The sequence below is a fragment of the Rhinopithecus roxellana genome, chromosome 21 (genome assembly GCF_007565055.1).
Source record: "Rhinopithecus roxellana isolate Shanxi Qingling chromosome 21, ASM756505v1, whole genome shotgun sequence".
Taxonomy (NCBI): domain Eukaryota; kingdom Metazoa; phylum Chordata; class Mammalia; order Primates; family Cercopithecidae; genus Rhinopithecus; species Rhinopithecus roxellana.
Genome location: NC_044569.1, coordinates 16,319,955 through 16,346,465, shown reverse-complemented (window position 1 = coordinate 16,346,465; position 26,511 = coordinate 16,319,955). Strand labels below are relative to the sequence as shown.

Sequence of the window (26,511 nt, the reverse complement as noted above, 5' to 3'; positions counted from 1 at the left end):
GACTCGGCGCCACCCCTTCCTCCGCGCGCCAGTGCAGCACCCTCTACACAGTCCCAGATCCCCAAGACCCTCCTCGCCGCTGCCCCCACCTCGCTCTCTGCCCGGGAGTCCGCGCACCCTTTCCCCTCGTCCTTCCCCGGCAGACCCCGGCGCCTGCCCTCCCAGCTGAACCCGCGCCCCCTGCCGCCCCCACGCGCCGCCCGTCGGCCCCACGCGCCGCCCGTCGGCCCCACGCGCCAGCTGCCGCTTCGCCCCGGCGGTTCCCAGCCTGGTAGGCGCACGGCGCGGCGCGGTGGGCGCGGGTGGTCCGGAGACTGTCGGAAGTCAGCCCAGCCCTCCCGTAGCCCGCCCGCCACAGCAGGGTGGAGCCAAGAGCGGCGTCCCCTGCGGAAAGACCCCTGCGTCCCAGGCTTTGATTGAAGCCTCCCCACCACGGACCCCGTTCTTTCTGGCCGTCGTGTGGTGTCGGGGGTTCCTTCCCCCCTCAGGTTTAGCACAGATTCTGCGCCTGGCGCTGAAGTGACAGGGCGGCCACTCTCTTCCAGAGGCTGCTTTAGCCCCGGGGTCCCTCATATATCCCTTAAGGTACCTGACGGCTCCAAACCGGTGACGTCAACCTTTCCCACCTCTCGGGTCTCGTTCCCCAGACTCTTCCGGCCCCTCTTCATCTGGGAGTGCGGCTTCCTGCCGCCGCTTCCTCCTCTGCGCTGAGAAAACGCGTAGTGGTCACCCCAGGGGCCCCTGCTGCCTATGGCCTCTTAACCACACAGCACCATGGGTAAGTGTGGACTGCCTGGATTCAGACCCCAGCTTTGCCCTTGGTCAGAGTATCTGGCTTTGCTGTGACTGCTTCCCCATCTACAACATGGGGATAAAAATAATCTAGAGCTTTTATGAGGATTTAACCTTTGTTTATTTTTCCTAAGGTGTTTAAAACAGTGCTTGGCACATAGTAAATTCTATTAATATGTGTGTCTGCTATTGTTTGTTTCATAGCACATCATTGTGTAAAGTTGTATCGTTTATTTGGTAACAAGGTTTATGAACTCACAGGCTTTATACAGGAAACTGGTGTTTCTTCAGTACCTAGAACAGTACTTGAAGTGAGAAAAAAAATCAAATGGCAGGATACATAACAAGGGAAGATGGAGGCGCACGTAAGATTTTTAAAGTAGTCATCATTTGCTGAAGTTGTACAAACACTATCATATACCTCCTGCCCAATTTAAAAAATGTGATTAGCCCGGATGCGGTGCCTCACGCCTGTACTCCCAGCACTTTGGGAGGCCGAGGCAGATGGATCACCTGAGGTCAAGAGTTTGAGACCAGCCTGGCCAACATGGTGAAAGCCCGTCTCTACTAAAACTATAAAAATTAGCCAGGCGTGGTGGTACACGTCTGTAATCCCAGCTACTTGGGAGGCTGAGGCAGGAGAATCACTTGAACCCGGAAGGCAGAGGCTGCAGTGAACCAAGATCCCGCCACTGTACTCCAGCCTGGGCAACAGAGCCAGACTCTGTCTCAAAAAAAAAAAAACCCAAAACAACAACAACAACAAAATGCGATTAGTTACTGATGATACTTAAGAGTAAAATGATACAAAGAGAAGTGCCATCCCCACCCCTTTGTTGCTAACGAGCTAATAATACTTAAAGAAATCGTTGCCCTCACAAGTCACTATGATTGTGATGGTATTGTGAATTGATACAGTCTTTTTTGCAATATTTTGGTAATACATAGCAAGACAGAATTTGCTGTTCTCCTTTGATCCTCAACAAGCAGAGGCTTGGGAAATGCTTGAAAGAAATACGTTGAAAGGAGAAAAATAGTATATTCATAAAGATGTGCCTCCCAGCATTAATTATAATAGTGAAATTAGAAACAACCTAAGTATTTTAAAATACATAGTTAAGTAAATAATATGGATATGGAAAAAATGGAAATACATTCAGATAAAGGAATGTGCGGTTGCCTTTGTTGTTGTTTTTCTTTTTTCTTATTTTTTATTTATTTATTTTTAAGTAGAGATGGGATCCTACTGTGTTGCACAGGCTAGTCCCAAGCTCCTGGGCTCAGGTGATCCTCCCATCTCCCACCTTGGCTTCCCAAAGTGCTGGGATTTCAGGCACAAGCACAGTGCCCAGCTGACTGGGTTTTGTTTTGTTGTGTTTTGTTGGAATGGTTCCTTTAATGTGGAATAATGTTTTAACAGTAAAAGCTGAAAGTACTTCCCTCATGAGACTATTTCTTTGAGCTCTTTGAAGCAGACTGAAAACTGATTGGCTCTTTAAACTGGCTCCAGAGTGATAGCATTTCTCAGGCTTCCCTTATTTCCATTATCTGAGAGCTTCTATGCAATCCTGGGTGATCTCTTCTTGTAATACTCATTAACCTTGTGGGCATGGTTTTCAGAATGAGTTGTGAATCACTTATGCATATGAATTAATAAATCTTAGCTATTTGGTTCTCTTAAAGAAGTATTCTTCAAAAGCATGTTTTCTGGGCCAGGCGTGGTGGCTCATGCCTGTATTCCCAGCACTTCAGGAGGCAGGCGGATCACCTGAAGTCAGTTCGAGAGTAGCCTGGCCAACATGGTGAAACCCGTCTGTACTGAAAATACAAAAATTAGCCAGGCGTGGTGGCGGGTACCTGTAGTCCCAGCTACTTAGGACGCTGAAGCACGAGAATCACTTGAACCCAGGAGGCAGAGGTTGCAGTGAGCTGAGATCACACCGCTGGCACTCCAGCCTGGGTAACAGAGCAAGACTCCATCTCAAAAAATAAATAAATAAATAAAAGCATGATTTCTGTTAAGACTAAGGTCACTATTTTCTATACAGTCTTATGTTTCTAATCTTAGTTGTTTTGTTGTAAGAAGCATTTGTCTTTTGTCTTCTTTCCACTTGTTTCTTTAATCATATTTAAGGAGTGTCCATAAGGAGAGCTTTACCTCCTTGAGGATTAGAGCCCAACAGTACTGAGCTATTTGTCTGTCAAAATGTCTGCAAAATTGGGAAAGTCATCATCACTCCTAACACAAACTTCAGAGGAGTGTAATGGGATTCTGACAGTGAAGATGGAAGAGGAAGAACAGACCTGTGATCTGGACTCTAAACTCCACTGGAACAGCAGCTACAGCCCAGAGACCTTCTGCCAGCAGTTCAGGCAGTTTGGCTACCAGGATTCACCTCGGCCCCGGGAGGCTCTGAGCTGGCTCCGGGAACTTTGTCATCTCTGGCTGAGGCCGGAGGTGCACACCAAGGAGCAGATCCTGGAGCTGCTGGTGCTGGAGCAGTTCTGGCCATCCTCCCAAAAGAGCTACAGGCCTGGGTGCAGAAGCATCATCCAGAGAATGGAGAGGAAGCTATGACTATGCTGGAGGATGTGGAGAGAGAGCTTGATGGACCAGAGCAGGTAAGAAGGATTCCTGTGGAGATGAAGCCCCAGGCTGAGTCAAGAGTGCTGGCACATCATTGGGCCTAGAGCTCTCAAACTGTATTCCCATTCAGCACAACTGGATGTGTAGGGGTGAAAGTACTAATGGGTGTCCCAGCAAATAGAAGGTGGCTCTACTTTTTACCTCCCTTTTCCTGTGTCCATGATACTTTTTGCATAGTTTATTCTCTGTTATTTTATCCTCAAGTCCCAACCTCATGGTGTTCTTCAGCCTCAGTTATTCCTGTTTTTAGGTCTTTTTTTGGACAAAGGAAGGACATGATTGCAGAGAAGCTAGCACCTTCAGAAATCACTGAGGAATTGCCAAGTAGCCAGCTCATGCCCATGAAGAAGTAGCTCCAGGGAGCATCATGGGAGCTTCAGTCCTTAAGACCGCATGGTGAGGGGGCAGGATTCAGTTCATGGTGGGAAGTGTAGGGGCCCTCTGCTCACAACACACATCTCGGCTGATTTATGCAAGAGGCCTCAAATCTCCCGCTGTCATCTTCTTACTGTGAAAACTTCTGTTATTTGTCCTACTAAATGAAGATCTTCAGTATTCTGTTCTTCTTTTTCAGAGATTCTTATAAAATCTTCAGATATTAAATCCCTGACATTTCCATCAGGGTTTTCATGCCTTTTTAAAGTAGCCCTTTTATCTTCAGGCAGCCCTTGAGGCTTGTCTGTGGGACCCCAAGGTACACAGCCCAGAGACCACTGATCCTCATCATCATTTCCTATATGACTGCTCAGTTACTGGTGGGATCTAGTAGCAAAATTGCCCATATTGCTGCTAAGGTGACTTTGTTCTCCTACATGCTCCGAATACATTTCGCTACTCCCTCACATCCTCAACTGGCCTCAACTGATCTTTGCATTGCTTTCTATAAGTGCTCCAGAATAGCTGTGTAGCAATCTGTTCTTCCATTGCAAATACTAAACAAATAAGTGCTCTGGGGAAAAAATAAAAACAAAACAAAGAATAAGGGGGTTAGATGAAGGTAAGAAGTGGAAATAAGGCTGAGTTAGAGGCCTTATAGGTTGTGACTGCTTGTTCCTGCTTCAGACAGAGTAGCTGTGTTTTCATCTGTTTTATATATTGGAACTCAATGTAAAATTTCATTTGATAAAAGGGCCACGCTACTGTAAACAGAATAGCGGGGATAGGATCTTATTATATAGAGTGGTAGGAAGGCCTCTCTGATGAAGCAACGTCTAGATGATCATCCTGGATAAAATAGGAGCCAGAGATTAAGAGGGAAATCCTACTTGGGAGCATTGCCTTCCCTCCCTCCAGCACTGCTTCCATAGTTCAGGAGTGGCTGATAGCTAAGCAAGGTTAAGAGTTTTTCCAAGGGAATTTTTATAAGAAACTACACAAAGAAAATACAGTAATTTAGGAAGATTTAGAAAACATTGCTTACCCTAACTTGGCAAGTACTGACTCTCAGAAGGCTTATACTGGGACATGTAATACCTCCAGTCTAGAAATTGTCTTAGTTTACTTAGAAAAGTGAAAGTCTTTTCACGAAAAAGTATTTTCCATCAGGAAAGAGAGGGAGACCATCCCAGACTCAGCAGCTTGGTGTGGCGGTGACTACAGAAGTATCAACCTCAAAGCCAGGTGTGGCAAGAACCACATCCTACCTCTGAATGTCCTCATGGAGGCCTTTCCTTCATTTTTTTAAAGATTCATAGAAATTTGAAACAGAATGCAAAGGGTCCAGGATCTTGCAGTACACGGCAGAGAGAACCAGCATCATGTGACAGAATAATAGAACCATTTCTTAAGGCCACAACATGATTTCTGTGGTACTGAGTCATATCTTATCAAAGCTTCTGGGAGATGATCTTGGTCTCAGTGCTGTAAAGTATTAATTGATGCCAGGATTTTGATAGTAATGACTAATCATTGAGGTCACTTTGAAATATAAACTAGCAAAAATGAATTTGAGACAGAATCCTTACCATTTATAAAATGATTTCCACTTAAACTAGTAACAATAAATGAGTATGCCATATGCTGTGGTTTGAATATTTGTGTCCTCCAAAACTGATGTTGAAACTTAATCCCAAGTGTGGCAGTATTGAGAAGTGATGCCTTTGAGAAGCAATTGGATTATCACCCCTGCCCTCATGAATCCATTAATCATTCATGGATTAATGAGTTCATGGGTTATCATAGGAGTAGAACTGGTAACTTTATAAGAACAGGAAGAAAGGGCTGAGTTAGCATGTTAGTATGCTCAGACCCCTCACCGTGAAATGCCCTCCACTGCCTCAGAACTCTTCAGAGGGTCTCCATCAGCAAGAAGGCTCTCACCAGATGCACCCCTCCACTCTGGACTTCTCAATCTCCATAACTATAAGAAATTCTTTTTATAAATAAATTACTCAAATTCAGGTATTCTAAGCAACAGAAAATGGACTGAGACACCACATTTGTGAATAAATACAAGAAATAATTTAAAATTCCTTTTGTAATAACTATTTAGACCCATTTGATTTGATTTGATTTTTATGTAGTTTTTTTTGTTGTTGTTGTTTGTTTTTTAAGTTAGGTTTATTTAGTTTGCTGCAGCAAGAAAGAGAACACGGCACAGAAACTATGGGGTGTGTTATTAAGAAGGAATTGGGAAGGGCTTATGTTAAGATTTGAGCTTATGTTGGGTGATTCTAAGGAGATTGTAGAGACAGCAGGTAGATCCATTTTAAATAAATTATAAAGAGTAAAACAACTCAGTTTTCTTACTCAGTATCACACTCCATCACTAACTGTTCTCCCCAGACCACCTTTCTCACCCCATCCTTTTGATTAGGCCTTGAGAGGGCCCAGGGGATCACTTATCATCAGTGCCTCTCTGGGTTGCTTTTAATCTTATTTATATAATTACTTCAGCTCCAGCCAAGTCATGTCCCCAGATATGTCCAAAACTGTTGTACTTTGCTTTTATAAACTCATTTTAAGCTCCTGTCTTTCAGCAGCTTCAGTTAAAATGCCACCATGAGGATAACTAAAGTGATTTCTTCAGGTAATGCATCCACATTACACTGGCATTTTCACATCTGAGTTAGCAGTTCTGCTGGAGCTTTAGGCACCCTGAGTCATAAGGCCCTCTGCATCAAGCCAGATTTGTGTGCCGCCTGAGTGACTGCAGCCCATAAGCAGCCATGTACATTTTTCATAGATGTTAAAAGTAATACAAAATAATACAACAAACAGCCATTCAACCAGTAATATAAAATCCATACAGGAGTAGAGGTTTTTCATCGATGGGTACTGTGCTACCCTTGATCTTTTGAGGTACTAGTTATCCTAGTCTATATTCTTCCCTTTATTTGCCTAACTTATATTTTCTTACTTTATTTTCCACATTCCTTTTTGGCCCCTTGGCTTTCTTCAGCTCATTTCTTTGTATAGTTATTGATTCCTTTATGATTATTAAGCTTTTTATTTGTTTATTGATACCCCAGTACTAAATCTTGTTTCTTACTCCCACTGGCACATTGGATTCCTCTCCTTCAAGCTGTCTCTCTGTGTCTCGAATCATTTCTTCTTTTTACGCCCTTTATTTCCTTCCAGACTTTCCTTAGTTTCTGATGTCTTTTTATCCTTATTCCCTATTCTGTCTTTTCCGTAGAACTTTTCATCTTTATAGTTTAGTTGACTGTCTCCTCCGTATGTAAACCTTTCTCTTTGTCTTATATAATCTTCTCAATATTTTGTCTTACACTCTCCATCCTTCACATTGTGTGTTGTTTTATAAACATGCTAGCAATAATCATGTATATTTCATTTGGATCATTCTTTCTCTTTCCTGATGACATTCGTTTTTCTATTTCAGATGAAGACATCAAAACTACAAATGTGAAATCCGCAGCAAGGCAGAAGACTTCTTTAGGCAAAGAACTGCATTGCGATGTCTCTAACATCCTTTATATCAGTGCCTCCCAGAGTTCCACATATAGAGCAACCTGTGAACAGGATGGTAGGCTTGAAAGGAGACAAGGAAACCCTTCTCGGAAAAAACAACACAAATGTGATGAATGTGGCAAAATCTTTAGTCAGAGCTCAGCCCTTTTTTTTACATCAGAGAATCCACAGTGGAGAGAAACCTTATGCATGTGACGAGTGTGCAAAGGCATTCAGCCGAAGCATGATTCTGATTCAGCATCAACGAACCCATACTGGTGAGAAGCCCTACAAGTGTCATGACTGTGGCAAAGCCTTTAGTCAGGACTCGAATCTTTTTAGACATAGGAAAAGACACATTAGAAAAGAAGTCCCATAAGTATCATGAGGAAATCAAAGCATTTACTCAAAGCTATTTCAGCACAAGGGAAGACACAAGGTGCAAATGCTCCTTAGTACAAATCAGTGGTCTTAGTAAGCACCAGACTCCTTTCAAGAGTCATGAAAGCCACAGGAGAGAAGGTTGAAGATCTCATGTCAGCATAATTTGCTTTCCTGCTTATTAATGCAGTGTCAATTCTGATGTTTGCCATTCCAAAGCTTAATTCAGATTTCTACCCTACACAGCTCTTGAAAAGGCATTCTCAGACATGTTCTACTATTTTCATTATTAACACATATAATGAACTAGTGTATATCTTTTTAGACGAGTTGTTTTTTCCCTCATTGAGAAGGAATGTTTGAGTTACACAGTGTAAAAATAGATATTCTCCTCCATTTCATAACTTGAGCACTAGAATTCTAAAGATGAAAAATTAAAGCACTCAAAAAAAATTCCTGGCTGGGTGTGGTGGCTCGTGCCTGTAATCCTAGCACTTTGGGAGGCCAAGGCAGGCAGATTGCGTGAACTCAGGAGCTCAAGACCAGCCTGGACAACATGGTGAAACCCCGTCTCTACTAAAATTCAAAAAATTAGCCAGGCGTGGCGGCATGCGCCTGTAATCCCAGCTGCTAAGGAGGCTGAGGCAGGAAAATTGCTTGAACCTGGGAAGCGGAGGTTGCAGTGAGCTGAGATCATGCCACTGTACTCCAGCCTCAGAGACAGAGCGAGACTCCAGTCTCTAAAATAAAATAAAATAAAATAAAATGATAAAATTCCTATTTTGTCTTCTGTTACTAGATTCAGACTATGAACATAGGATTGCAGAGGCCCAAAATAATATGTACTTCAAGACTAGGCTGAAGTGTCCCAGGTCACTTTCAGGAGGCAGATAAATAAAGGGCCTTAATCTCTTATGAAAGCACACAAGAGCCCTCCATACTACTGATATCAAGTTAATTTCCTATGTTGGAAAAAAATAATCTCCTTTGCAATGTAACTTGGAAATAAGTCAATGGAAAGATGAAAATGACTGCATGTCTACAAGGAGTCAGCTAAACAAGGAATGTTTTCATAACAATATTATTCTGTGGGTGCTTCTGTAATTAAGATGACGATCATCTTAATATAAAGAAAAAAGTGAGATGAACGAAATTGTCAAATGAGAGATGTACCACAAGTGTTGGCAAGTACAGTGTGTGATGGAGAAATGTACCACAGCTTAACTAGTGGAAGCCCTTAACTGCTAATGACAGTGCTTCAATGTCCCTTTTTCTGGCACAAATCAGCTATGAATATGTTTCAAGCATCACAAGACAACCTTTTCATAGTCGTCTGCATTCTTAGTAAGATGAGTTTCTAGACATGCTGTCATGAAATGAGACCCTGGTTTTGATGCTCTTGTACATATGGACAAATCACTGAAGTTCAATGTAAAGGGTCCACTGCAGTCCCTTATAAACAATTGTTGAACCTAACCATTATAGTTTATAAGTTTTAAGACATTTATGGGATATCTTATTTGGCTTATCTATGGGATATGAGTAGCTATAAGTTTTACCTGTGTTTAATTCAGCCAGATTCCCTGTTGAAAAATAAAATTACTGAATCATACATTATTAAAATTATTCTGACAGTATACAAACATAATTATCTCTTTTCCAGAGATTCTTGATAAAACTCTGTAATGTTACTATAATAATACATGTATTGTGTTTTCCACGGTGTTACAGTTACCCAATATGGAGGCAAACATCAGAAATCAAAGTCCTTGGAATAAGGGAAAAGACTCATAGTCAACTTCTTTGTCTGGTTGGGTTCCTCATAAAGTGTAAAACATTTCATTCTCGGAAAATCCAACCATATCTTCTGGAGTATCTCCAGAAATTGGCTTAGAGGAGCTCCAAATATGTGGAATTACCACACTCTACTTAGTTACCATGCTGATAAATATAAGATTAGTAGAAGGAGAAGTGCGTGTACATTTTATTATAGAATTTTCTGGTAGTGATTATGATTTGTAGCTCTAGTGAATATGAATTTTATATTGAGTTGTGTGTATTTTGAGTCACTAAAAATGTAGGATGCTTTTTATTTGGGGCTCATTCTCTTTGTAATTACGGAGAGGAACAAACCATCTGTTGAAACAACAAATGCCTCAGAGATGTGTATATTGTGAATTACTGCTTAAATACGGAAAGAGTTTCTTAGGTTCTGTGTGAATAAGATGGCAGAATCTAAATCAAGTATTTTGAAGGAAGCACCTATCTTCACTTGGTGCTGCTGTCAACTTTGTAAGGTTGCATTCTCTTTATTGTGAATAATATGAATGTCGTCACCAGAAAGTGGCATGAATCATATCATCTATGATGAATCTTTAAAGAGTGTTTCTGTGTACTTTGAATTTCGCAGTTATGTAGGTATCCTAGTGAGTGAATGGTACTAGTTTATATAAAAGGAGAATTAGTTGAGCTAACCTTGGTTTTAAAAATTTGCATTTTATTAGCATTTATTATTAACCATTATATTGATTAATTTTCAGGGATAGTAAATACTCCAAAATGAAATTGGTATTGTTTTAGTGGCTGTCACTTTATCTGGGCCTTCAAGGTTACCAATAATCCTTTGTGGTTTGTTTGTTTTTGGTTTTGTCTTTGTTTACCACTCCCATTCTCTTCAGAGACCAAGTCAAATGTTCATCACTGTCCTTACAACAGTGGCTTAACACAACAAGCCTTTCTGTGTTAGGAATGCTTCTGGATGCAAAATCCATCTTTAGTGGTTTAAACAAATAGGAATTTTCAACCCAAAATCTGGAAGGTGGGTTGCTGGCTCTCAGTCAGCGGCTGGAATGATGACTGGTCTAGCTTTACCTCATGCTATTTTGTCCGATTTTCGAGAGAGCTGTCACAGCTCTAGGAACTGGGATTAAGTCAGGAAGAAAGGACAAAGACAGTCATGTTAAGCAAAAAGCTTTCCAAAAACCCTATCAAAATCTTGCTTGTGTTTCATTGTTACAAGTGTGTCTGGTAGGGCAAGCATTTTCAACCTCTAGAGGGAAAGCAGGGCAGATGGGGGTTGAGGACAACATTGGGTTAGCCAACCGTGTTTGCCATACTAATCCTTTGCCACCTTACTCCTTATGAGCAGACAACTATGTTTTGCTTCCTGCATTAAAGAAAAAAAAGATAAGAACTCTTACAAGTTCCTGTGACTAAATTTGCCAAATTATTTACACTTTACCCATCATTTCCTTTCCCTCTTCTGAGAATGAGAGAGGGGTCTTTCCCCTCTGAGCCTCACAACATTCTCACCTCTGAAAGGCCTTGGCTTCCAGTCATTCTTCCTCTCTTCTATTTCTTCACTCTCTGCCTTCCTTCTGCATCCATCCCTTTAACACTTAAATATGCTGTTGTGACCCTCCCTCCTACCCTATATTTTTCCAGCTCACACTGGCAAAATTCAAGATGGTGGCCAGTCCGTGAACCAGAGTAATCTTGCTAAGGCATACATTTTATCATGCCCTTTTCCTGTCTAAGACATAGGCTTTCCCTTGTTTTAGGATAAAGTCAAAACTGCTAAACAAGATTTTTAAGGCTGTTTGTGATCTGACCACAGCTTACCACTTCAGCTTCAGCTCTTGCCATTGCCTCTGTGCTTCAGCCATTTTGAACTGTCAGAAGTCCTCCAGCCTTTGGACCTTTCCATGTACTCTTTTTGAACGCCTATCTAGCTTTCGCATGTTACCTAATTCCTGTGTATTCTGCATGTTTTAGTTTAGGTACCACTTCTTCCCTAACACCCAAAGAGTAGGTTGGGGAGCATCACTACACTCTTATGTTAATTGCATATCAGTCTGTTCTTATCCTTACCATTACATTTATCTCATGAAATAAAATATTTTTAAAGTATTAAATTGAAAATATGGCTGCAAGGAAGAGGAGAATAAATGACACCTTGGGGTGGAAAAAGTTACAGATTAGCAAAAAGAAATATTTTTAAGGCTCTCCTAGTCCTGGAAAGAGTGAGTGAGACAATGAGAGGGTCAGGCACAGGGTGTCCTTTCACCTCTGTTGCCCAACCCCTGCAGAACTGTGGAGGGGGTTAGGGGAGAATCAAGGGGAGAGGGCTGTGCCCCCTTGCCATTGAGTGCATTGGGAGGAAAATTGTTGAACAGACTGCTGGTGCTCCAACACTGAACTCTAATAAAAACGGCAATTCCGTGTTAGGTAAATGGCCTGCCTCTGTCAGCTAGTATGTGGCTTAAAAGAGATATGGCAGTTTTCTGTACCCGGTGGGAACCTTGGAAAATAGCTGACTATAGAGCTGGGAAGTTGGGATAGTTGAGCAAGTAACCTTGTGGATCGTGTAGCAAAGAGCTGCAGGGCCCACTAGAGCTTAATGGGGACCTATAACTTTTCCTAGAAACAAAGTGGAGGCAAATCACCAAGGAAGAGACACTGATCACCAGCCCAACCAGAACAAACAGATGATTTGTTGCCGCAGGTTTGGTGAGCAAGCACCACAGAAGACCAGCTGCCCAAAATAAAAACCAGAGATCAGAACAGCAAGCCCACCTAACACCCAATCCATAGCACCACCTTGTTACAGGGAATGTACGCCCCCCTCACCTTGTCAAGCAGATGGCAGAAAAGGGCAGAGTGAGAAATAGCCATGAGAGAGAGTTGAACTTAAAATGGACTGAATAATTCAATTTAATAATTAATAACTAAATATAACAATTTAATTCAGCTCTTTCACCACCCACCCACCCACCCAGTGGGGCAGGGATTCAAGAAAAAAAGATTATCAGTTAGAAAAAATAAACTACATTTTCCTTTGCTCATTTGAGAAGCAATATGATAACTTTTTGCCCTGTTAAATGAAGATTATATCTATTTCTGTATTGACTCCCCTATTTCATGTTGCTTGAGAGCATGAGCAGCCCCATTCATTTACCATTGTTTCCTAAGCATCTGGCATGGTACGTGGCCCATAATAGGCACTCAAATACTTGTGGAACAAAAATACTTGAAAATTATGTATCTGATAAGGGATTACTATCTAGAATATATAAAGAACCCCTCCAACTCAACAACAGAAATTTCAAAAATGGGCAAAGGTCATGAATAGACACTTCTCCAAAGAGGATACATAAATGCCCAATAAGCACACGAAAAGATGTCCAACGTCACTAATCATTAGGGAAATGCAAACAAAAGCACAACGAGATACCACTTCACAACGTTAGGATGGTAATTATTTTAAAAAGAAACAGGTATTGGAAAAGATGAGGAGAAATTGGAACCTTTGTGCATTGCCATTGGGAATGTAAAATGGTGTAGCTATTATGGAAAACAGTTTGGTGGTTCCTCAAAAAGTTAAACAAAATTCCCATATGATCCAGTAATTCCACTTCTATGTATATACTCAAAAGATCTGAAAGCAGAGACTCAAACAGGTATCTGTATACCAATGTTCATAGCAGCATTATTTGAAATAACCAAAAGGTGGAGACTACGCAAATGACCATCTACATATAAATGAATAAACAATTTGATATAGACATATAAGAGAGTATTATTCAGCCATAAAAACAAATGAAATTCTGACACATACTACAAGGATGAATCTTAAAAACACTATGCTAAGTGAAATAAGCTAGACAAGAAAGGACAAATATGATTCTGCTTATTTGAGGTACCTAGAATAGGCAAATTCGTAAAGACATAAAGTCAAATAATGATTACCAGGGGCTAGAGGGGAGGGGGAATGGAAGTTAATTGTGGATACATGGTTTCTGTTTAAGATGATGAAAACGTTCTGGAAATGTAGAGTGGTGATAGTTGAATAACATGAATGTTCTTAATACCACTGAATTGTACACTTAAAAATGGTTAAAATGATAAATTTTTGTTATGTATGTATTATCACAATGAAAAACAAAAGCATTGGAAGAAACAAAAATGAAGCTGCTTTTTTATAATCCCTGCCATAATAAAGCTTATATTCTAGCAAAGAAAAAAAATCCTCTGGAATGAATGTTTTTCAAAAGCAAAGAATCTGAAAGATAAAATCCAGATGTCCTTGGTGAAAGGACTGACTATAAGCCCAAATAATGCTCCCTTTGCCACTAAACATCGAGAACAGGGGATGATGAGATTATCTAAGGAGCCCTGGAAGAATGTTCAAATGGATCATATAGTCCACAGATCCTGAATGGCTAGGAAATAACATAAAGATTGGTTGTAATTTCTTAGATTCAAAATTATTTTCTTGTATAAAGCTATATGTTTAATTACTTTGCTGATTCCTGAGATTTTGCTCAATGTATGTACATTATTGTCTGGGTGTATTAATCTTAGTTGTCTTTGAATCTAAATGGTTTGTCTTCAACTGAAGTGTCATTTTTATTCAAAGGTGACAATGACATTGGGAGACAGCTTGCATAAGGTGTGGAACTCCACTGTCATAGTTAATGATCAACCACATAGACATTTGGTATATTTTCCTATATAGCTTTGGAGGCTCAATTCTATCCATCTTAGAAGTAGTTGTCAGGATTCTAGGTAGAATATCTCCAGTTGGACATGTTAATGTGCTACATCAGAACTGGATCAGCCTATTAAACTTTGTTTTTTATTTTTTGGCTATTACCAGTCTTGTTACCTAGGTGGTTTTACGGTTTGACTTCTTAATATTTTTTCTACCCCAAATGATTAGTCCAAGCCAATCATGATCATCCAATTGCACCTGTAGGCCAGGCATGGTGGCTCGCACCTGTAATCCTAGCACTTTGGGAGGCTGAGGCCAGAAGATTGCTTACGCCCAGGAGTTCAAGACCAGCTGGGTAACAAAGCAAGACCCCATCTTTTTAAAAAGAAAAAAAAATTAAAACAAAACAAAAACAATTCCACCTGCCTGCTTTTGGTTTAAGAATGAGTATTTCACCCAATCCAGGCCAATGAGACATCAGGAGAAGCCTGCCCCATGACTTCTGGGAAAAGCTTGCTTTCTTATAAAAAAAGAGACAGATGATATCGTCCTATTCCCACATGTTACTGTGACTGGTTACGATGCTAGGAAATGCTGCATCAGCTGGAAGATGAAGCTGATACATGTGGAGGAAAGAGCTATGAAAACTGCAGGATTTTAAGCAGATAATGTGAAGGGAAAAAATAGAAAACTACAGGAAAGCAAGACTGAAGCCCTGATGTACCATTCCTTTAAATAGCTTTATTAGAAGAGAATAAATATTTAAAATCAATTATCTAATCATCCACATTAATAAACGAGGGGGAAAAAAACCAAAAAAGCAACTTAAGCCAAGTAAGTAGGAGGGGGCATAGAATGATAAAAACAAGAACAGAGGCTCTGACTCCAGGGAAGATAGAGTAAGCACACTCCTGACCCCATCTCTCACACTAATTGGAAAGTCTGGACAAAATCTAGGACTCTTCAAAGTAAATGACAGCAAGCAGATTGGGGAAGGAGGACAGAATTTGAAATCTACTAAACTAGTACTGAATTTACTATCTTCTCCACTTGGCATCTCTTTGCCTAGACTCAAAGGCAGCTTGAAACCCAGAAGTGCACACCAAGAATGAATAGAAAGTTCCAAGATAAGAGTTCTGTTTCTGGCCTAAGGAATTGTACACTTAAAATGGTTAAAATGATCAATTTTTATGTTACATATATTTTATCACAATGAAAAACAAAAGTATTGGAAGAAACAAAAATGAAGCCGCTTTAAAAAAAAAAATCCCTGCCCTAATAAAGTTTGGAGTGGGAAAGGGGGGTTCTAAGGGTCAGAGAGAATGTGGAAATCCCACATACAGTATTTTTTGCTTTATTTCCCTTCTCTTCTACCCCAGTCTTCAAGGAATACTATGACAGTAGCATTGGCGTCAGCAGCACTGCAATGGCAGTAGTCTTTGAGAAGGCATTTAATTTAATTTATTTAATTATCTATTTATTTTAGAGACAGGGCCTCATTGTGTCACCCAGGCTGTGGGAAGGCACTTTAAACTCAGAGGGAGAGGAATACTTTGTTCTGAACAGAGCTGCTTTAGTCCCAGAAGCATGGAGCAAATCCCCATTGCTTTTATTTTCTCTGTGTCCTCTGGCTGCTTGGACCAGGATTCAGAATGCAGTTGGGAGAGGTAAACAGCAGAACTAAACCAGGAAACTAAAACCCCAGCTTTCTAGCTGAAAAACTGGTAAGAGAGGCCCCAGGGAGCCAGAAAAGTGATAAAGTTATTGCAAAGAGAATGGAGATCAAGTGAGATCCCCTAAAGTTTTGTAAGAGCCCGTCTGCTCACCTCTAAACTGCACTTGTGTGGAGCTGACCCTAACTGGCACATCACAAGCATTGAGAACTGAGCTACAAGATAGACTACTGCTTAGGCCCCAGATTGGCCACTGGGTGGCACACACAAAGACCCAAATTGAACTGGAAATGTTTGAAACCTGAACTGACATTGAAACTGCAGCCCACACAATGCAGATCAGAACTCGCAATCTGACCCTAATTAGGGTATTTGCCTGTTAAACAAAAACATCAACATTCTCCTTATGACTTAAATAATACCCAGGATCTGACAGCATAATATTGAAAATGTGCAGGATACAATGCAAAATTACTAGGCACAGAAAGAACCAGTAATATCTCAAGTTGCAAGAGAAAAAAAAATCAAGTGATGCCAACACCTAGATGATACAGACATTAGGATTCACAGAAAAAACTTTAGGGCAAGTTTTATAACCATGCTTTGAAAGTAAGGGTGAATGAATGGAAGGATATATATCAGGAAAGAAATGGAAGATATAAAGAGGAAACGAATAGAAATTTTTGAAGTGAAAAATACAACAATCAAAATAAAATATTCACCTGATGGGTTCAATGGGAAAACGGAAATGACAGAGGAAATAGTGATAAATCAAAAGAAATTATTGAATCTAAATGACACAGAGAGTAAAAGATCGACCAAAAAAAAAAAAAAAAAAAAAAGGACAGTACAAGGAAACTACAATCCAATATCCTTCATAGACATAGGCACAAAACTCCTCAACAAAATACTAGCAAATTTAATTCAGCAATGTATAGAAAGGGTAAAACATCTCGACCAAGTAGGGTTTATCCTAGAACTGTAAGGTTGACTCAATACTCAAAATTCAGTGAAGCTGATTTACCATATTAATAGTCAACAGGAAAAAGCACATGGTCATATCAATTGATGCAGGAAAAGTATTTGACAAAATTCAACATCCATTTATGAAAAGAATAGAAGGAGGCTTCTTCAAACTTGTAAAGTGTATCCACTACAAATCTAGGGCTAATATAACACTTAATTATGAAAGACCGAATGTTTTTCCCCTTAAGACTGAGAACAAAAAAAGGATGTCTACTCTGCACTGCTATTCAACATTGTAATTCAAGTCCTAACCAGTACAATAAGGCAAGATATGAAAATTACACACAGCTTGGCATGGTGGTTCACACCTGTAATCCCAGTACTTTGGGATGTCAAGGCAGGAGGATTACTTAAGGCCAGGAGTTTCAGACCAGACTGGCAACACAGTGAGACACCATTTCTACAAAAAATTTTTAAAAATGAGCCAGATGTAGTGGCAACACCTGTAATGCTAGCTACTCAGGAGGCTGAGGTAGGAGAATCACTTGAGCCCAGGAGGTTGAGGCTGCAATGAGCCATGATCATACCACTGTACTCCAGCCTGGATGACAAAATGAGACCCTGTCTCTAATTTTAAAAATTGAAAAAGAAAGTTATGGATGCTGTTTGTTTTTAAAATAAGTGCTTCCAATTTGCAGGTACCATGTACATCTACCTTAAAAAAATCCCACTGAATCTACAAAAAACTTCCTAATAATAATAATAATGGAGTTTGGCAAGGTTGTAGAATATAAAGTTGTCTTAGTGAGTTTGGGCTGCTATAACAAAAATACCATAAGCTGAGTGGTTTAAACAACAGAAATTTATTTCTATATAGGAAGCATGATGCTGGCATCCGTTTGGTTTCTGGGGAGGCCTCATGAAACTTACAATCATGGTGCAAGATGAAGGGGAAGCAGGTACCTCTTACACGGCCAGACCAGGTACAAGAGAGAGGTAGGGAGGTGCTACACACTTTTAAATAACCAGATCTCTTGAGAACTCTATCACAAGGAAAGCACCAAGGGTGATGGTGTTAAACCATTCATGAGAACTCACCCCCATGATCCAATCACCTCCCATCAGGCCCCACCTCCAATATTGGGGATCACAATTTCACATGAGATTTGGGCAGGGACATAGAACCAAACCCTATCATTCTGCTCCTGGCCCCATCCAAATTTCATGTCCATTTCACATTGCAAAGTACAATCATGTCTTCCCAACAGCCCCCAAAGTCTTAACTTATTCCAGCATTAACTCAAAAGTCCAAAGTCTCATTTGAGACAAGGCTAGACCCTTTCACCTATGAACCTGTAAAATAAAAAACAAGTTAGTTACAACCAAGATACAATGAAGGTATAGGCATAGGGTAAATACTCCTATTCCAAAAGGGAGAAGTCCACCAAAAGAAAAGGACTACAGGCACCGTGCAAGCCCCAAATCCAGTAGAGTAATCATTAAATCTTAAAGTGCCAAAATAATCTCTGTTGAATTCATGTCCCACAACCAGGGCACGCTGATGCAATGGGTAGACTCCTAAGGTCTTGGACAGCTCCACCCTGTGGCTTTGCAGGATTCAGCCCCCACAGCTGTTCTCAAGGATTGACACTGAGTGCCTGTGACTTTTCCAAGTGCAGGGTGAAAGCTGCTGGTTGGTCTGCCATTCTAGGGTGTGGAGAATGATGGACCTCTTTTCACAGCTCCACTAAGCGGTGCCCCAGTGGGAGTCTGTATGGGTGCTCCAACCCCACATTTCCCCTTTGCACTGCCCTAGTAAAGGTTCTCCATGAGGGATCCATCCCTGCAACAATCTTCTGCCTGGACCTCCAGGCTTTTCCATACATCCTCTGAAATCTAGGTGGAGGCGCCAAAGTCTCAACTCTTGCACTCTGCATTCCCACAGGCTTAACACCATGTGGAAGCTGCCAAGTCTTATGACTTGCATTCTCTGGAGCAGTGGCCCAAGCTGTATCTGGGCCCCTAAGTGACGTGGCTGGAGTTTGAGTGACTGGGATTCAGGGAACAGTGTCCCAAGGCTGTTCAGGGCAGCAGGGCCCTGGTCCTGGCCCAGGAAACCATTCTGTCCTCCTAGGCCTCCAGGCCCATGATGGGAGGGGCTGCCACAAAGGTCTCTGAAATGCCTTCCAGGCCTTTTCCCCATTGTCTTGGCTATTAGTACTTGGCTTCTTTATACTTATGCAAATTTCTGCAGCCTGCTTGAATTCCTCCCATGAAAATTGGCTTTTCTTTTCTACAACATTGCCAGGCTACAAATTTTCCAAACTTCTACCCTCTGCTTCCCTTTTAAATGTAAGTTCCAGTTTCAGCTAATTTATTTGCTCATGCATATGAGCACAGGTTGTTAGAAGCAGCCAGGCCACATCATGAATGCTTTGCTGCTTAGACATCTCTTCTACCAGATACCCCAAATCATCATTCTCAAGTTCAAAATTTCACAGATCCCTAGAGCAGGGGCACCATGCAGCCAGACTTCTTTGCTAAAGCATAGCAAAAGTGATCTTTACTCCAGTTCCCAATAAGTTTCTCATTTTCATTTGAGACCTCCTCAGCCTGGACTTCGCTATTCATATCACTATCAGCATTTTAGTCAACAAGTCTCTAGGAAGACTTCAACAAGTCTCTAGAAATGTCCAAACTTTCCCTCATCTTCCTGTCTTCTGAGCCCTCCAAACTCTTCCAACCTCTGCCCATTACCCAGTCCCAAAGCTGCTTCCACATTTTCAGGTATCTTTATAGCAACGCCCCACTCCTCAGTACCAATTTTCTGTATTAGTCCATTCTCATATCACTATAAAGAAATACCTGAGGCTGGGTAATTTATAAAGAAAAGAGATTGATTGGCTCATGGTTCTCTAAGCTGTACAGGAAGTATGATGCTGGCATCTGTTCAACTACTGGGGCGGCCTTGGGAAAGTTCAAATCATGGTGGAAGGCAAAGGGGAAACTGGCACATCTTACATGGCTGCAGCAGAAGGAAGAGAGAGAAGGGGGGAGGTGCTACATACCAGATCTCATGAGAATTCTATCATGAGAACAGCACCAAAGGGGGATGGTGCTAAATCATTCATGAGAACTTGCCTCCATGATCCAATCACCTCCTACCAGGCCCCACCTCCAACATTGGGGAATCACAATTCAACATGAGATTTGAGCAGGGACACAGATCCAAACTATATCACCTCCTAAGGCTTCACCTCCAAATACCACCACATTGTGAATTAGGGCTTTAACATATAAAGTTCAGGGGAACACAAACACTTAGTCCATAGCAAAAGTCAATACACAAAAATCAATTACATTTATATATACTGACAATAAACATTGGAAAGCAAAATTTCTAAAAATACTATTTAAAGGCCAGGTGCGGTAGCTCACGCCTATAATCCCAGTACTTTGGAAGGCTGAGGTGGGTGGATCACTTGAGGCCAGGAGTTTGAGAACAGCCTGGCTGGCATAGCAAAACCTCATCTCTACTAAAAATACACACACACACACACACAAAAATTAGCTGGGAGTGGTGGCACTTGCCTGTAATCCCAGCTACTCAGGAGGTTGAGGAATGAGAATCCTTGAACTCGGGAGCCGGAGGCTGCAGTGAGCTTAGATTGCACCACTGCACTCTAGCCTGGGTGACAAAGCAAGACTCTGTCTCAGAAGACAAACATTTAAAATAGCTCATAAAACAGTAAGTATTTAAGAATAAATTGAACAAAGCATGGGTAGAATTTGTATACTAAAATCTACAAAATGATGATGAAGAAAATCAAAGAATACCAAAATAAATGGGGGAGATGTAGTGTTCATGAACATCCCTAAACTGAACAATAGATTTAATGTAATTCCAATAGAATTTCCAGCAGGATGTTTTTGTAAATATAGGCAAGCTGATTCTAAAAGATATATGGAATGCTAAATGGACTCAAACTACCAGATTTTTTTTTTTTTAAAGAAACAGGGTCTTGTTCTGTCATCCAGGTTGGAGTACAGTGGCACAATCATAGCTCACTGTAGTCTCAATCTTCTGGGTTCAAGCAGTCCTCCTGCCTTAACATCCTTAGTAGCTGGGACTACAGGTGTGCACCACCACACCTAAATAATTTTTTCTAGTTTTTTGTAGAGATGGGGTCTCTCTATGTAGACCAGGCTGATCTTGAACTCCTGGCCTCAAGTGATTCTCCCACCTTGGCCTCCCAAAGTGCTGGGATTACAGGCATAAGCCACCATGCCCAGCCCAGGTTTTTGACAATTATCATAAGGATACAGTAATCAAGCATGTTAAATAACATGCTTGATAACTTAACAGTTTAGAGAAATGAGAAATATGACCAACTGATTTTTTATAAAGATGCAAAGGCAGTTCAATGGACAAAGGATGAACTTTTATCAAATAGAACAATTGGGCATCTTTATGCAAAAAACAAAACAAAACAAAAAAAAACCCTTGACCTATAGTTCATGCCTTATACTAAAATTAATGCAAACTAAATCATATATTCAATGTGAAATGTAAAACTGTAAAACTCTTAGAAGAAAACATAAGAGAGAGTCTTCATGGTCTGGTATTAGGTATTATTAGATATGACACTAAAAGCACTAAAAAATAGATAAGTTGACGTTCATAAAAATTAACAAGTTTTGCTCTGCAAAACACACTATTAAGAGAAGAAAATATAAGCTACAGACTCAGAAATATTTTCAAATCACAAATTAGACAAAAGACTTATGTCTTTCCAAAACTCAATAGTAAGAAAAAAATGTTAATGGGGAGGGAAACTTCAGCAGACACTTCATAAAAGAGTGCTTATGGGTGGCAAAAAGCACCTGAAAAGTTGTCCAACATCATTAGCCTTTAGGGAAATGCAAATTGAAACAATGATGAGCTATATTAGAATGGACAAACGGCAGCAGCAAAAGACAATACCAAGTGCTGTTAAGGATGGGGAGCATCTGGAGCACTCATGCATTGCTGGTGGTACAAAATGGTACACTCTGGAAAACAGTTCAGCAGTTTCCTTGGAAGTTAACCATGTACTTACCATGCGACCCACCAATCCCACTTCTAGATATTTACTCTAAAGAAATAAAATCTATGTTCATGTAAAAACCTGTCTATGCTCCCCCGCCCAGAAGGAAACAAGCAAAGAAATCTCCAAAAGAAAAAAAAAAAAAAAAAAAAAAAAAAAACAAAAAAACAAAAAAACCTGTCTATGAACTTTTTTTTTTTTTGAGACGGAGTCTTACTCTGTCGCCCAGGCTGGAGTGCAATGGTGCAATCTCGGCTCACTGCAACCTCCGCCTCCCAGGTTCAAGTGATTCTCCTACCTCAGCCTCCTAAGTAGCTGGGATTATAGGCACACACCACCATGCCCGGCTAATTTTTATTTTAGTAGAGACAGGGTTTCACCATGTTGGCCAGGCTGGTCGAACTCCTGACCTCAGGTGATCCACCTGCCTCAGCCTCCCAAAGTGCTGCGATTACAGGCATGAGCCACCACGCCTGGCCTCTGTCCATGACTATTTATAGTAGTTCTATTCATAATCACCCAAATCCAGAAACAACCCCAAAGTCCTTCAGTGGTTGAATGGATAAACAAACTATGATAGATACAAGTGGAATACTACTCAGTAATAGACTGGAATCAACTATTGGTATGTATGGCAACACAGGTGAATCTCAAAGGCATTATGATGAATGAAAGAAACCAGCCTTAAGAGATTACATACTTTATGATTCCATTTTTATTACATTCTGGACAAGTCAATACTATTGTGACAGATGATAAATCTATGGTTGCCATGAATTAGGGATGTGGCAAAGGCGTGAGTACAACTTGATGGAGTTTTACAGAATGATGGAACTATTCTGTATCATAATTTTGGTGGTCGTTTCACAAATCTAAAACTCAGAAATATCTGCCCCCTGCCAAAAATGCCATATTTTGTTGTCAGTTAATTTTATTAAAAGAGAAGAACTCCATAAATAGAGAATAATGAAACAAACAAAGCCAAAAGTTGATTCTTTGAAAAATTAATAAAATTGGTAAGCCTCGCACAAAACTTGAAGTCTTGATTAAGAAAAAAGAAACCAGAAATGAGCAATGTCAGGAATGAAAGAGGGGACATCTCTACAAACATTAAAAAGATATTAAGGAACCATTTAGTATTATTAGGCATTAAAAGATATTAAGGAAAAATTGGGAACTTTATGCCAACAAATCTGACAACTTAAATGAATTAGATAAATTTTTTCAAAGATACAAACTATTTCCCCTTTTATCTCATGGACCAGACATGAATCACATACTCATTCCTCGCTGCCAGCAAGGCAAAGCAGTATCTGGCACAGGGAAGCAGAATGGTCATGGACAGCTTAGCTCAATTACAATTCATTCTTACAGCTGGGCACACTCCCAGCTCTCCATCCAAAAAATCAGGAGTGTATTAGAAGTAAGGGGAAGCACTTTGTGTAGGAAGCTAACAATGCTTGCCTGTTAGGTTTTCAGTCACTTGCAATCAAAAGACTCCTCATACTGTATACTTACTAGCTAAAATGGAATATTTAAGCAATGTACTGAAAGCGCCCAGAGGGAGATACTTTTGAGCTGAAGAGGATTGAGAGCTCCAAAGCCTGGAAAAAAAATCAGTCTTGGATGGAATCTGATAACACCAAATCTGAAGGTCTATACTTTCCTTCCAATGTGAACACTTCTTTTTTTTTCTCTTTTTGATCAGGATCTTGCTCTGTCCACAAGGCTTAAGTACAGTGATGCGATCACAGCTCACTGCATCCTCAACCCCTCAGGTTCAAGCAATCCTCCCAACTCAGTCTCCTGAGTAGCTGGGACCAAAGGTGCAGGCCACCATGCCCAGCCTGAAAACTTCTTGCTGGCTTCCTCCATTTCAGGGTGCTTCCCTTCCCTCTCAGCACACCATCTCATTTAGGAGCCCTTACAGGCATTCTGCTCTTCTCTAGTAGCACTCTACACTGCCTTGTGAATACTTGTTTTTTTTCTGTTGTTGCTGTTTATTTCCTTAATAAGAGATGGTAACGTTAAAGGAAGGAATCAAGCTGGACATGGTGGCTCACACCTGTAATCCTAACGTTTTAGGAGGCTGAGGCGGGAGGATCCCTACCAGGAGTTTGAGGCTGCAGCAAACTGTGATTATGCCACTGCACTCCAGCCTGGGCAACAGAGTGACACCCCATCTCTTTTAAAGGGAAAAACAAAGAAGGAATCATGACTTCATTTTATTAATCTCTGTATTTCTGGTACCCAGGTGGTATCTGTCTGGTAGTTTTGTTTGTTTTACCATTAATTAATGAATCAGATGTTTGGTATCAAGACAAGGTTGAAAGATTTGGCTGGTAAAGAAATGAGCCCTTTTTGAATTTAGACATATTATTATTTACAAAGACATTGAAAGCAAAAGCAAGTGCCAGCTCTCCATGAGCTTTTGTCTCAGATACCAACATGATGACACCAAAACAGAAGGGGCTGGATGACTACAGCATACGTTGTGGACACCTTGTTGCTGAGGGGTCAATGCCATGCTGCAGCTAAGCCTTGTTATAACCTGTGGCTGTACTCTAAGTGGCTAAGGCAGAATGGCTCATTGGAACCTGGGAAGCAATGAGAAACTGCCTCATGACAGTCTCTTTGGAAGACAGAGAGCTGAGTGGGAAACGGCCTTGCAGTAGCTGCTTACAAGTCTCTCATTGTGCTCATCTTCTGGGAGGACACCAAGGTGTTCTGCCAAGACTCAGATCAGCTGTGGTTCAGGCATTGCCTATGTGGTCTATGTGGATATGTGCAAGATTGTCAGGCCCTGGTATGAAGCTGCTCCCTCCATTCAGGTTGTCCAGAGGAACATGATGTTTTATCTTGACTAGATCTTTAAGATGGCAACAAGGGCCACCATTCAGGAAAAATCCCAAAGGACCTCAGAAGGATGGTGTTTCAAAGCAGGTGTTATTAGCGTCTGCCTTCAAAAGAGTAACTTAGTGAGGAAAACCTCACTGTGGTTTCCATGTAGTATTTTAGAAGGAATTAGGAATAGAATGGAGGCCAGGTACAGTGGCTCACGCCCGCAATCCTAGCAATTTAGGAGGCCAAGGCAGGAGGGTCACTTGTGCCCAGGAGTTGGAGAGCAGTCTGGGAAACATAGGAAGACCTCATCTCTGAAAAACAAACAAACAAACAAACAAACAAACAAACAAACAAATTAGCTGGGCATGGTGGAGCACACCCGTTGTTTAAGGACTTGTCAAAAGTGTAAGTCCAGCCTTCCACAAGCATTTCAAGATAAATTATTACAACATAAAATGGAGGCCTTTAATTAGGAGAGTCAAGTGGTTTGATTTGTAATTTTAAATGATCGCATCAGCACCTGTTTTATGGTACAAAATGCCCAGTTACTCAGGAGGCTGAGGTGGGAGGATCGCCAAGTCTGGGAGGTCGAAGCCACAGTGAGCCAAAGTTTCACCATTGCCCTACATCCTGGGTGAAAGAGCGAGACCCTGTCTCAAAAACAAACAGAATATAATCACAGGAAAAGGGTTTTGTAAAACGTTGCAACATTTTTAACTTCCCCAAGGTTTCGTTTGAGATTTTTGTTTTCCAACATTAATTAGATGTAAAAACTCATAAAACAAAAATGACTTCAGGTAGCCTTTATGAATCAGAAAAGAGGGAGAAGTTGGGAAGAGCAGCCAAGCTGCTTGGGGGCCGTGTCCAAGTAGCAGAGTGAAAAGGCTGGATTTCTGAAGCTTCCTGCAGTGAAGAGAGAAGTGTTAGCACGGGTTGTGAGAAAAGCTCTGGTCGGAATGAAAAGCAGTGGTATAGCATCAGCTGCTGGCTCACTTGCTCTCTTCATGCACGAATCCAGCAGAGCCTGCTGGCACTCTGCAGAGGGCATTTTCCCTAATGAGGCAAAAAGTCAAAGCCTGAGGAACTTGAAATGCTTATGTTAGGTTGGATCTGCACTTTTGACCAGTCCTTAAACAACAGGGCTCCTTTGTGTGGTGTCTGATGCCAATCATGTGACCTAACTAAAGGCAGCGATGTAACCATCCCACAATTCATTTATTTATTCAACAAACATTTATTGTGTTCTCTATTTACCAGGCAGTCAGCTTCCGGGGTCTAGGCTGGGATGCTGTGGTGAACAAGACAGACAAGGTCCCTGCCCTTAAGGAACTTAAAGGCAAAACAAAACAAAAAACAAGTAAATAAATGAGATCACTTCCATTAATAATAGTGCCATGAAGGGTCATGTGTCATGAAAGGCTGGCGGTGAGGCTGAGGATCTTGGGCCACACGGAGCTGAAGAGCTGAGGTGACTGGGGGCGCCAGGGTCTGGGGGTGCGGGCAGGCAACAGGCCACGGGGGACTTACAAGACATTATAAGGAGTTTTTATTTCATAAATTATTATGGCATAAATTGGAGGGCTTTAAATAGGGGAGTGAAGTGGTCTGATTTGTAATAAATGATTGCGTCAGCAGCTGTTTTATGGTATAAAATGCCCAGCTTGAAGATGACCATGCATTCTACAAATTCACCGTGACATCGCTGCCAAAACCCTTAAC

The 26,511-nt window shown here is 41.0% G+C and overlaps 1 protein-coding gene across 1 annotated transcript; it reads left to right on the top strand.

The window, feature by feature from the left end:
- Positions 1-566: 566 nt before the first annotated feature.
- On the top strand, positions 567-10,839 carry ZNF396 (zinc finger protein 396). The gene is given in 7 exon segments (XM_010362704.2): positions 567-778; positions 2,927-3,296; positions 3,299-3,416; positions 3,693-3,835; positions 7,281-7,516; positions 7,518-7,626; positions 8,529-10,839. Coding segments are annotated over 6 exon segments (999 nt in total). The 5' UTR covers positions 567-778; positions 2,927-2,998; the 3' UTR covers positions 8,624-10,839.
- Positions 10,840-26,511: the final 15,672 nt, after the last annotated feature.